This window comes from Peromyscus maniculatus, chromosome 15 (genome assembly GCF_049852395.1).
Source record: "Peromyscus maniculatus bairdii isolate BWxNUB_F1_BW_parent chromosome 15, HU_Pman_BW_mat_3.1, whole genome shotgun sequence".
Lineage (NCBI taxonomy): Eukaryota > Metazoa > Chordata > Mammalia > Rodentia > Cricetidae > Peromyscus > Peromyscus maniculatus.
In genome coordinates this window covers 28535043-28548699 of record NC_134866.1, presented here as the reverse complement: position 1 = coordinate 28548699, position 13657 = coordinate 28535043, and the positions used below count along the sequence as shown (strand labels likewise).

At 44.7% G+C, this 13657-nt stretch overlaps 1 protein-coding gene across 13 annotated transcripts in view; it reads right to left on the bottom strand.

The window, feature by feature from the left end:
• Positions 1-8281: 8281 nt before the first annotated feature.
• Positions 8282-13657, bottom strand: part of Rai14 (retinoic acid induced 14) — a 165499-nt gene continuing 160123 nt past the window's right edge. For all 13 annotated transcript variants that reach the window (XM_076551749.1, XM_076551752.1, XM_076551753.1 and 10 more), the window contains 3 exons: positions 12951-13100; positions 10754-10819; positions 8282-10032 (listed from right to left, as the gene is read on the bottom strand). In XM_076551749.1, the coding sequence (XP_076407864.1) occupies positions 9955-10032; positions 10754-10819; positions 12951-13100 (294 nt within the window). In that variant the 3' untranslated portion in view covers positions 8282-9954. The remainder of the gene's footprint in view (positions 10033-10753; positions 10820-12950; positions 13101-13657) is intronic.

Here is a 13657-nt window from a genome sequence, read left to right as displayed (position 1 = left end):
GCAAGCCAATAAGCAACATCCCTCCATGGTTTCTGTGTCCGTTTCCCGCCCTGGTTGAGCTCCTGCCATGACTTTTTCCCAATGATGGACTCTTTGCTGTCAGATGAAACAACCCTTTCCTCCCCAAGTTGTTTTTGGTTATGTTGCTTATCACAGCAACAAAAAGCGAACCGTTAGTCCTGATGTCTTCTGTCTTGGTCAGTGCTCCGTTGCTGTGAAGAGACACCATGACCTCGGCAACTCTTATGAAGGGAAGCATTGCATTGAGGCTTGCTTACACTTTCAGGGGTTTAGTCCATTGTTACCATGGCGGGGAGCATGGCAGCATGCGCGCAGACACGGTGCTGGAGAAGTAGCTGAGGGTTCTACATCTGGCTCCTCAGGATCAGGAAAAGAGAAACCGGGCCTGGCTCGGGCTCTTAAAACCTCAAAACCCACCAACAGTGACACACTTCGTCCAATAAGGCACACCTCTTAATCCTTTCAAATAGTACCACTCCCTGTTAGTCAAGCATTCAAATTTATGAGCCCATGGGGGCCGTTCTTAGTCAAAGCACCACCCCTTAGTTCACTCTGAGCTTCCACATTTATCCTGCCCCACAATCTCATCACAGCGCTAACCTTGCCTTACTAGCACCTTGTGTTTGCTTGTAAGTTTCCCAGACTATGGATCCATCCAGCTGCCTCAACATACATATCTACCGAATGTGCACGTATGTACCAGATGCCTGTTATTGGAAGCACTGACAGAATGTGTCAGTCTGTGTGGTGGTATTGTGTTCCCCAAAATATTGTGCACCCTAATAAACTTATCTGGAGTCAGAGAACAGAACAGCCACAATATTAAACACAGAGGTTAGGTGGTGGTAGCACATGCCTTTAATCCTAGCATTCCAAAGGCAGAGATCTGTCTGGATCTCTGTGAGTTCAAGCCACACTGGAAACAGCCAGGCATGGTGACACATGCCTTTAATCCCAGGAAGTGATGGCAGGAAGCAGAAAGGTATTTAAGGCATGAGGACCAGGAACTAGAGCTGGTCAAGCTTTTAGGCTTTTGAGCAGCAGTTCAACTGAGATTCATTTGGATGAGGACACAGAAGCTTCCAGTCTGAGGAAACAGGATCAGCTGAGGAACTGGCAAGGTGAGGTGGCTGTGGTTTGCTCTGCTTCTCTGATCTTCCAGCATTCACCCCAATAACTGGTTTGATTTTATTAATAAGAACTTTTAAGATTCCTGCTACATCAGGCGCCCAACGTTTGTGGTACAAATTCAAGAAAAAGCTACTTGCCTGTAGCCTTGCAGACCCCAGCTCAGGCCCAAGCTACACTCGGCCGGTTGTGGTGGTGCAAGTCTGAAAGATTTACTGAAGGAGGCAGAGGCAGGAGGATCCCAAGTTTGAGGCTGGCCTAGGAGCTTGCTAAGGAGAAGCTTCTGCCAGGGCCCAACCACAAATGGTGGCAGTGGGACCATGGAGGCAGTGGCTGCTGCTCCAAGTTGCTGGCTGCTTCTTATCATGTTGGTGACTGCGATGATGCTGCTACCTGGGATGAAGGGTTTACTGCTGCTTGTTCAAAGAAGAATTGCCAGGGCCATCATGCTACAAGAAAGCATCAGCAAAGGTCAGTTTGGAAAAGTTTGGCAAGACAAATGGTGAGGAGGAATTGCTGTGAAGATTTTCTCTTCTAGGGAAGAACATTCATGGTTCTGAGAGACAGACATTTATCAGACTGTAATTGCTCCAAACCACAGACAAGGCAAAAAAAAAAAAAAAAAAATTCTAAAGGGAACTATGACCATGCCTAACAGCAGCTTTGAAATCTTCAAAAGGATGACAGGACCCCACAAAAATGAACTGTCGAGGTGAGGTAGCTGTGGCTTGTTCTGTCTCTCTGATCTTTCAGCATTCACCCCAGTACCTGGCTCCAGGTTTGTTTTTATTAATAAGACCTTTTAAGATTCGTGTTACAAGTCCGTATTCTGTTTTTGTGACAAAATAACTGAGAAAATAAGCTTGAAAGATTTGGTTCAGTTCATGTTTCCTTGGCCTAGTTGTTTTGGGGTCTATGGCAAAGCCGAATCTCATGGCATGGAATATTTTGGCAGGTGAAATGTTTCCCTATGGCAAATAAGTAGAGAGAGAGGAAAAGAGGAGAAGGGGAGGGAAAGAGGGAGGGAAAATGAGATCGAATATGAATCCTAGTATATCTTGAAGAGCATGCTCCAAAGGACCCACTTCTGCCAACTAGACCCTATTGCCTGAGGCTGCAACCACCTCCAAGTATTGCCATCAGCTAGCTATCAAGCCTTTAATAAATGAGGCCTTGGGGAGAAACTTAAGATTGAGACCATAACTGGAAGCAAAGCTGAATATCAAATATTTATTTTCCTGGAACTCAGGAAATGACAAAAAAAAAAAAGTATGGTTGCTATGGATAATAGTGTTTTTGAAAATTAGAAAAGAAGTCACATAATTTAGGTAGTACAAAGCAACGTTCTATGAATTACTGGTGAAAAGGCCTCTTGTAAAAAGGCTAAGCCCCCTTGGAAGGCTCCCTCAAGCATTCACTCAGCTGACTAAATCATTTCACAGGCAAGTGACAGAAAGGACCGAAGGCAGGTGAGGAACCTATTGTGCAAGGGTGATTCTATCTTGTATAGTGTAGTAGTGTAGGGCTTCTCTGACAAGATCTTATCTAAACAGACCTCCAAGAAATGAGCAAATTAACATGAATAGAATATTCTCGTATGTTTTAGTTACTTTTTGTAGTTGTGACAAAAAAAGTAACTAATGGAAGAGTTGACTTTGGCTTACAGTTCCAGAGGATTAGAGTCCACAGTGATGGGGATGGTAATGGCAACAGGTGGCAGAAACAGGAAGCTAGCTGATCGCATTTCTGTTTAGAAAACTGAAGTGAGCAGAGGCTATAAACACTGGGAGTGATGGACTTGCTCCAGCAAGGCTTTGTGTCCTCCAAGGCTTCACAACTTCCCCAAACAGGGCCAGCTGGAGAGCAAGTGTTCAAATACCTGAGCCTAGGAAGAAACATTTCTCATTCAAACCACTCCACACACGAACAGCCAACAGCATTAGTGTAAGGGGTCTGAAGCAGAGCTGGCTTCACGAGACCAAGCAACAGCAAACAGCAATCCAAAGCAACTAGAGACAGAAACTGGATGAGGACAGTAACAGGGCAACAAGGCCTTCTGGGCAGTCCTTCCACCTGCCTGGTGACTCCTCAGTGCCTACAGAGTGACAGGGCCAGTTAGATGAACCTTGTGGGCAGGACATTATCAAGAATATTTAATGTATGCAGTCATGTATAAGGACTTACCAGTTTCCTATAGTTTCTGTAACAAGCTAACCAGCTTAACATTTGAAGAGACAAAAATTTGTGTTCCTGGGCAACAATGCCCAGAAGACAGCCTGCTCAGCGATTTCTTCCTTCCTCCTGCTTTCAAAGCCATGGAGGAAGTGTGCTCAACGTTCCCCTTAATTCCTGTTCTTTCTTCCACTCGAAAGGACGCCTGTTGAGCTGGCATGATGTAGCTCACAGGGTAAAGATGCTTGCTGCCAAGCCTGACAACATGAGTTCAGTTGGAAGGACCAGCATGATCAAAGGAGAGACCAGAATCCAGAGAACACAAATTGTGCACTGACTTCCACATGTTGCCCTGTGGCACATAGGCTCTCACGTATATGTACACATACTCAAACACAAATAAATAAATGCAATCAAAATACTTCTAGAAGTTCTGGTGTTAGAGTAGGCCCATCCTAATGATCATCCAGGACAATTTTAAGGTCAACTGATCAGCAATTTGAATTATCCCTTTCCCTGTATATAACAACTTATTCATATAGGTTCTGTCTTTAGTTAGGATTTCTATTGCTGTGAAGAGACACTATGACCACAGCAACTCTTATAAAGGAAAACATTTAATTGGGGGCTGGCTTATAGTTTCCAAAGTCCCGTCTATTATCATCATGGCAGGTAGAAAGGCAGCATGTAGGCAGGCATGGTGCTGAAGAGGTAGCTGACAGTTCTACATTTTGATCTGCAGGTAACAGGAAGTGAACTGTTTCACTTGGCGTAGCTTGAGCATAGGAGTCCGCAAAGCCCACCCCCACAGTAACACACTCTTCCAACAAGGCCACACCTCTCCAATAAAGCCACACCTCCTAATAGTGCCACTCCTAATGGGGGCCATTTTCTTTCAAACCAGCACACGTTCCAAAGTTTGCTTGTTGAAATAGACCTCTTGGGAAGAGAAAACTTACTCTGCCTACCAGAGTGTTTGACTCAAAGGCACAGCTTCCTGTAGCTAGAGTTTTCCTGCCTTGCCCATAGTCAGGACAAATCTCTGTCACCCGCCAGTCCCACAACCGCTCAGACCCAAACAAATAAACACAGACACTTATATTGCTTACAAACTGTATGGCCGTGGCAGGCTTCTTGCTAACTGTGCTTATAGCTTAAATTAGTCCATTTCCATAAATCTATACCTTGCCTCGTGGCTGGTGGCCCACCGGCATCTTCACATGCTGCTGGTCATGGCGGCTGCTGCAGCGTCTCTCTGCCTCAGCCTTCCGCTTCCCAGAATTCTCCTCTCTCCTTGCCCCACCTACTTCCTGCCTGGCCACTGGCCAACCAGTGTTTTATTTATTGACCAATCAGAGCAATTTGACATACAGACCGTCCCACAGCACTTCCCCTTTCTTTTTTTTAAAAGGAAGGTTTTAACTTTTACACACCTCCAAAGCCAGCTTGGTATATTTGGGAATTTGGGCGTAGCTTCTCTTACTACTTCCTGCTGGAGGGGGGCGCTGTATCTTATGGGGACACAAAGAAAATTTTAGGATCATGGAGTAGTCCATGAGACCGTATCGTCTGAGCCAGTTGCCTTGAAACGATTCTGGATGTTGGATCATCTGGGCCATGGTGTCATCGGAGACCTTTCAGGTGGTCTTGGCTGGTCAAACCTGATGTATCTTAATCTGGAACAAATCCATAGCCTCTGGCTTTCTGTGGAAACAAAAGCAGAGCCTCCTTTCCAAAGCAACATATCCTTACATCCACATTTTGAAGTCAAGGTACCTTTAAAATATACATTTTGGCATAACTCAACAGCTTTTGTAATCAAATGTTTTTCTTCAGTTACAAATATCAAAGAGAACATAATCCAGATTCTCTGTGTGTTAGCCATCTTTATGTGGCTTATGTTTTATATTACCTTGAGCCTATTGCTTTAAACTGCAGCCTTTTAAGCCTGAAAAGGCGCTGTGGCTGCTGGCTCCGCCCACTTCAGCTTCCCAACATGGCAGCGGTACGTTTTCCGCCAGCTGTGGGAGTCATCAATTCTCAGAAATAGTGGGTCTATGCTTCTTATCAAAGCAGCGTGTAGCCCAGAAACCTTTTTTTTTGTTTTGTACTAGCAAAGGCTAAATCCACCATGCAGCTTAATTTGTCACTTGCAGAGGCCTCATTCCCGCCATACTGCAGATCGAGCTTGCACGGTAGGAACCCGCCAGTAGCTCAAACCGGCAGGCTGCCGCTCATTTGAGAGAGACAATTAGGAAGCTGTTTTTTAGCTCCGTTTTAGAATCTTTTCTCGGGTTTTAGGTAGAAACTTTTGCCAACACGTTGGGCGCCATTTGTAGATAGAGTTTTCCTGCCTTGCCCATAGTCAGGACAAATCTCTGTCACCCGCCAGTCCCACAGCCGCTCAGACCCAACCAAATAAACACAGACACTTATATTGCTTACAAACTGTATGGCCGTGGCAGGCTTCTTGCTAACTGTGCTTATAGCTTAAATTAGTCCATTTCCATAAATCTATACCTTGCCTCGTGGCTGGTGGCCCACCGGCATCTTCACATGCTGCTGGTCATGGCAGCTGCTGCAGCGTCTCTCTGCCTCAGCCTTCCGCTTCCCAGAATTCTCCTCTCTCCTTGCCCCACCTACTTCCTGCCTGGCCACTGGCCAACCAGTGTTTTATTTATTGACCAATCAGAGCAATTTGACATACAGACCGTCCCACAGCAGCTTCCAAAACTTGTAGAGGTAACACGTAGGGAGCCCTTACTACCTACCTCTTCTAGCTGTTAATTTCTGGCTGTGGCCTGCTCTTTACTCTTCCCCACACATCCAGTGCAATATAAGAACACAGTAACGTCTTCACTGCATTTTCTGCCTCTTTAAGGGCCTGGCTTATAGTAAAAGTGAAGGAATCTCTCTTCATTCCTACTCACACCCATCTCTTGGGACGTAAGTCCTTGTGGAAGTCTTTCCATAGGCTGGAACCGATATTCCTTAGCTGTTTTCAAAGACCATTTGTGGTGACCATTGTAAGAGCTCATCTTGTTCTTCTTTTCTTTTTTCCCTCCAGTCTTCCATGTCCTCCCATAATGCTCAGTAGTTCTCAGCCCTGAGCTGCTGGGCAGCAATCTCCTGTTTCTCCAGTCCACTGCCCTTTCCAGCTCTGTCTTGTACATAGTCTGCTTTGTAACTCTGCTCAGAAAGTATCACCTCCATCACTGTTGGACAGTGTTTCTGCTGCTGTCAGCACCCAGCATTCCAGAGTTGTCACAATGCAAAAAGCTGTGCTTCAACATGTTTTGGGCACGTTCTCCCCCAACAATGTATCGTGTGTTTATCTTAGGATGAGTGGGTTTAGTTATTGAGGGCTCTGGAGCCTGTCTTAACAAAGTTTATATAACAACAAATGTGCTATGATTCATCTACTGTGAAAGACAAGACTATTCTTTCTCACTAATATGATGATGTCAACAATACTTTATTCTCCATATTGGCTGAATCGTGATGGGAGGGTAGCGTAAAAATGGTCAATTTAAAAATTACCTGAAAAGTCCTCACTTATGAATGTATTTATACATAGCTTAGCTGTTACACCTTTTTTTTTTTTTTTTTTTTTTTTTCCGAGACAGGGTTTCCCTGTGTAGCTTTGCGCCTTTCCTGGATCTCGCTCTGTAGCCCAGGTTGGCCTCGAACTCACAAAGATCCGCCTGGCTCTGCCTCCCGAGTGCTGGGATTAAAGGCATGCGCCGCCGCCGCCGCCGCCGCCGCCGCCGCCGCCGCCGCCGCCGCCGCCACCACCACCACCACCACCACCCAGGCTACACCATGTTTTTAGCCACAAAGTATTTACAGATGAAAGACTCACCACCAAGGAACAAGTTAACTAAATTGAAGCGCTATGAAACACTGTCCTGCAGTTAAAAAGAGTCTCCACATTACAATGCATTCCTACGTAAGACTGTTGTCTCAGGTGACCCATTTAATAGCTGTGCTTTCTGGAGAGGTAGCTAAGGGCTGGGGGCATGAAGGGAAAGGTCTGTTTTCAGTTTACTGAATTCATCCTAGTTCTAGCCTGACATCTAACCACGGAGGGACGTATCCCGTCCAGTAATCTGTCCCCATGAAGTCATCCTCTGGGTTGGTGCATGGGCTCCAGGGATGTCAACTGTTTCCTTGGGGAACATACACTTGATTTAAAATAGAAATAACCCCTTTCCCTTTACATTTTTTTTTCTTTTTTTCTTTTTTGGGGTGATGGTGGTAATGGAGGAGGGAAACATTAAAGGTTCAAGTAAGTAAACTGAGTACCACACACAGGCTTCTCTTGACATCAGGTTTCAATGTATAAGGCACTAAAATAACAGATGACGGAGAGATGGGAGGCTCCAGCTATGAGTGGATGAAATGGTGGTGATATTATGGTAAATAATGCCACCACTTAAGCAAGTGCACCCAATTAGTTCCCATTCGATATCTTATAATTATAACGTAAGTCTTGGTCCCACAAGAGGGTCTTGTGTTTGCGTGTTTTCTTTTAGAGACAGAATCTCTCATTATGTAACTCAGGATAGCATTCATTTGTACCCCTGATCTTCCTGCCTCCACCCCCTGAGCCCCAGGAGAGCTCCCCATCCCCCAGGATTGAATTATCCTTATTAATAGAATAGGAACATGTATTTACTTTTTTTTAATTAAAGAAGACAGAAGCAGGGGAAAAATCCAGTATAGGTTTCCAACCAGAAAGCTTGTGGTTCAAATGACAGGTACTTTTGAATTAAAGAAATATGACACAAAATGCCCAACATGGCCTCAGTGGAAGAGCTCAGGTTGAACTCAAGAGCCTGTGGGTAGGATGATGTATCCTTATGTGATATGGTGGGGACAGCTCCCATTGGCCAAGGATGGAGGAGTCAACTGAAGCCACAGATCCGCTCACAAACACACCACACATCAGCAAAAGGGATGCAAAATGAACCAAGTTTATTTTCTGCAATAGTTTCTGTAAATTACAAAGATAAAAATGCTAAACTACAGCATATATCTTTTCAATATTTAACCAGAATACTTGTAATAAATATGCATCCTGAAACGAGAAAGAGGCTACACTTTGTCAGGCATCCTAGAAAATGTCTCAAGTTTTACATTCTGCAGCATTTCTGTGGGGGCACGCGGGCGGGTGGTTCTGTAATTTCTTAAGTTCTGAGACAAATGCTTTCACATTTCTTTGGAGCATTTTGAGAAATGCTTAACTGTAATCAGACAACTTAAGAAAAGGAACGCCACCAACCTAAAGCCACTTTTGTTCTGCTGGCACTGGTCTTTACCTAGTACAGATGAACACAGGTAGTTCAGCGAAGCGCCCGCAGAGCCCAGGCGGCCCTGGAGTCCACCGAACCTGTCAGAGTTGGGCCTCCACGTTTGGTCATGTACTAAAAGTTCTGTATTCCACTCATCTCCCTCATGATCAGGGGGCCATAAGAGAAGCTGCAAGCAACTCAAACATTTTTTTAACCTGAAAGTCAACAGACATATATCCCCCTCCCCAAGACTTTTGCTATGCACCATGTTACCACGTTGGAACATTTCCTTTCAACATGGAGAAACTGATTGCCACTAACAGTCCTTCCAGGAATCACTTATGGGTGATAGAGTTTTGGGTGTATCCAGTTATTCAACTGGCAAAAGAAGGACTTACTGTGTTCAGAAGTAGACTACAGAAAATTCTTGGGGTGCTGGTGGTAGCTCAAATTGAGTTTGGAATATATAACTAACCTCTGCTATAGCTGAAAACTTTTGAGGAAAAAGTTACATTTTAAGAAGTCTTAAGCATGGTTATCTAAAATATTGTTAATCTAATCTAATCTCACTTAGGGGTTTAGCTATGAAAACATCTTTGAAAGCCAATAAAAATATACAGAAAAAAAAACACTTTTAAAAAAATTGAGGTTAAAAACCATGAGGCATTTCTTTTGGCTGTAAACACATAGTTTACTGTCCTTTGTTGAAATACAAATATTTGGATTTCCTGAGCTTCGTGGATAACAGCAGGAGGCAAGTTTGCATAGAAAATTTGCAGTGTGTTGATTTACTTCAAAACCTTTAAGGAAGTTCACCCTTGGATTAAAACTTTATATTGCAGTTAACAGTCCTCAGCAAACTGAGACCTTTAAGGAGGGCAAGGAAACGTAAGGCAGCTGGAGGGAAAAGATGGAATTTGAGTTTTTAAATCCGCAGGATAAAGGATCTTAAACACTCACTTCTAATGTTATTCTAATTTGGTTAGCAATTAAATCATGTTTGGGGAATGGAGGGCAAAAATGCTGTCCCACGCTGAATGGCACAGCCCCAAGGCAGAGATCCAGGACACTCAGGGAAGCCGCTCCGACGGTCAGGGACCAGACTTTGGGGCATAGCTGAGGAGGTGGCAGGGACCTTCACCTCCGCTGGTCTGAGGAACCTACGCAGTTCTGAGGAGGGTATCTTCGTCTGGGACTAGTCCCCAGAAACCTCTGGAAAAGAAGCTATGCTGGGTCACAGTGCACACCATGGATAAAAACAATGGCAGTGGTCGGCGACAACTTCAGGTCTAACACAAAAAGAGGCCACTAGGGGCAGTGTCCCGCCAAGGACTCCGTTTTACTTCTTCTGGGACTGGTTTTTACACATGGTGAGTATCTGCTTCAGGACTCTCTGGACATCCTCATCCATTTGGCCCTAGAAAATCCACACAGAAGATATGCATGAGAACTTCATCTACATCGTGGCACCTTCTCCCCTGGGGAGTGAGATGGCTGAGACTCGGCCTTCTGCTTACTCCCCTCAGTGTTCAGAAGAATGTCAGCGCTATCAACTCTCACATTTCCATGATGAGTGGAGTCAAAGAGAGTTCCCTGGTTTTCCTTTGGGGGATGCCTACGTCTACCAAAATCCTCAGCAAAGGGTAACTGGGGTCTTAGCTGTATGAGCCCAGCTAGCCACAAAGCACAAGGACAAGGCAGTGCTGAGGGCCATCTGAAGATATTGGCATCCCTATTAAATAATGCCTGCATCTTCTTAATAGGGAAAAGCAGATACATCTTTCATAGTGATATTCCTTCTCAATAAGTAATGAATCTACCACCAGTAGGCAAGGCACAGGCTTGGCACACGTAAAAGGCATTTGAGGTTTCGCAGAAAGGAGACTCCTCTAATTCCAGTTCATTCTGTTAGCCCAATGGCGGCACTCTAGGCAACACCTGCTGTCCCATTTATTATTAGTTTTATTTGAGACAGGGTTGCATGGGAACCGGGCTGGTCTCAAACCCACTATGTAGCAGAGGATGTCAGCGAACTCTTGGTCCTCCTACCTCTACCTCTAAGTCTGTGGATGACAGGTGTGTGGCACTGCTTGGCCAGGCTGACACATTTCTTTGGGATGCCACTGGTGTTATCATACCTGAACAGCATATAGAAGATGCATTCTGTAAACTGATATGACCTCCTGGTGTTGTTTCTTACATTCCTAGAAAGAGACAATATGACATTATTAACGAGCTTGGAGGGGGGCGCCTTTAAAGAAGAGAATATTAAGTACGAAAAGCTGTCACTCAGATGCTGCACATCTGCTTCTATATGTTAGCACAGGAAGCTTCTAGATGTTTTTCTAAATACTTCTAGATGTGTTTTTAAATACTTGTCACTATTCTAGTTATCTTGATATGTCAAAGCTAGAAGAATAGTTGTGGGCAAAGTACTTATTACAATCCCAATTTAAAAACCACACATACATACATACATGCATACAAAGATAGTCACTATAAGTGAATGTTGTAAAAAAATAGATGAAAGGCAAAATGAAATTATTTCAGAGTTGAGTTATGGGTAAACTTCATATTAAGAGTTTTAAAAGCGTTTTTTTTTTTAAGATTTTAAGTTATTTTTGTTTAATTTGCAACTTTATAATTACGAAATGTTTGTTCACTTAGGTGAAAATAAAATCTATTCATTTTTAAAGGCGTTACTGTCTACAGATAATGCTGTGTAGCCCCCATGGAGTTCAGCTATATAGTAATCTGTCCCAAGAACACAAACAAGGAACAGTCTCAATGTTCTTCACTACCGCGGCTGCTACACTCACTGCTCCTTGTTGAGTTAGGACTACATCTCCTCCCAACTCCCCGTGTTCTAAGAGAATGAGTCCCTTCTCTTTATTATGAAAATGAAAACCATAAAATATGGATCACCTAAAAACCTACAAATGTTTACCAATACCCTTCCTCCCCTCACCACCAGGGCCAGAATCTGAGCTAGCTTTCCTTGGGCCAACTCCAAGGAGCTGATGTTCATGCCACAAGGCTGGTTTGAGACAGTCTTCCCGTGTAGCTCAGGCTAGCCTGGGACTCACCATGCATCCCAGGCTGGCTTCAACTTCACAGTGATTCTCTTGCCTGAGCCTCCTGAGTGTCAGGATTTACAAGTGTGCGCCACCACATCCGGCTCCACGTCCTCCTTCACAAGCTTCCCTTCCATCCCTATTTCTGTCAGCACTTGGTTGTCTTTAATATCCGAGTGAAGGATCCAGCCAACACCCCAGCCTCTCACTCACATCCTCATCAGCTTCATAACGTGCCTACTCATTTGCACGCTCCTAGTCCGGTCTTTGTCATTCCCACCTCTGAATCTTAGCAGGAAGCACCCTCCTCTCACCACACTCCTCTAGATGGGGCGTTCCAGCCCCACTGGACACCTATCTGCACCAGCAGTCTGCTTCAATCCAGATCCTATCGCACCATTCCTTTGGAAAGGTTGTTGCCAGGGTTCAAAGGGCCACCTAAATGACACGTGTGTAAACGGCAAATCTTGCAGATGCCATTAAGGACTCAAGAGATGAAGAGGGAGGATTATTATAATCTGAGTAGCCTTCAAATGGAACCACAGGTCTCCTAAAAGAGTAGCAAGGAAGTCAGAGGTGGAAAAGAGGAGGTAACAGGATCAAAGCAGAAGATGAATGAGGTGATGTACCCTAAAGGTGGGCCAGGTATTATATGAGCCCTAGAAGGCAGGGGGCATCTAGAAGCTGGCAGCCAAGGAGATGGATGCTCCGTTTAGTCTCATGAAGGAGCAGCCCTGCCATGCTGTGATGGTAGTCCAGTGCAACTGATTTTCAGCGTTCTGATCTCTAGAACGACTTTGTCAAAAAACAAGTTTGGAGTTTGGTGGAATAGCCAAGGGAAACAAAAATCGAGTGGGCCTTCCTGGGTAGTAAAACAAGCAGAAAAAGCAAGAAGCAACTTGAACTATGTAGATACACAACTACCTGATCCCGACCCCCTAATAACAAGATGCTCTCAGCACTGCCATAGCTAAGGGGTGACCATCCCAGAAAGAGGAGAGTGACAAAGTAGTGGATGAGGGACATGAGCATCCTCTCGCTGTCGTGACTTTCCCTGCCCAGGGATAGAGACATCTACCCATCTCATTGCACCGACTCCTAGAGCGTCTCCCAGCGTCTCCCTCACTCACTCTCACCAACAAGTCCTGAATCCATTCCTCACTGGAGCATCTTTTGGTCATGGCCAGCTAAGTTGGGACGCCACTTGCTCCCCTCCCCCCACCCCCAGCCCACCGCAGGCCGAGAACAGAAGCCCACTCACAGTCAGCTGGTTCTGCAGCTGTTTGACCTGCTGCTGTAGCACTTCCAGCTGCTGGGTCTGCCTCTTGGATGAGCTTGTGGAGTAGGAGAGCTGGGAGAGGCTGTTGAGGGCCTCCTTCAGTTTCATGACTTCCTTCGACATCTCATTTATCTAGTGAGAAAGAAAAAGTCAACCAGTAGGCTAGTAGTTTGTCTACAAAAGCAACATTCTGGATATTTCTAGGCCTCCAACATTAGTCATTTCTTTGACTCTCTGGTCCAATTCCTTTTTTTTTTATTTCTTAAAGGAAATCCGTAAAATAAAGCATAACAAATTCAGACAAACCAGTTAAGACCTTGGCTTTTGTGCCATTCAGATAAGGCCTATTGTGTTTTAAGTGCATGTAGCTTTTAAGGAAAGCTACGATGTCAATGTTCTTTTCTTACGTTAGAAGGGATGCAGTAAACATTAAACACATTATTTGACCAAATACAGATTTGTCACATTTGTCTTGTGTCACAGAGAACGTTAGCTCAAAGTCAAATACTCAGAGGCTTAGCTGCTAGACTGCTTCTTCAAGATCTTTGTGTGTCTCATCCACTGTGAGCATGTCCATCATCTTCCACTGAGATGGACAGTCCGTCCAAGTGACACCTCTGGACATCTTGCTTTAAAGTGAAAACAACTTCTCTTGTCACCGCACCAGTCCCCAGGTGAAAAAACAAACA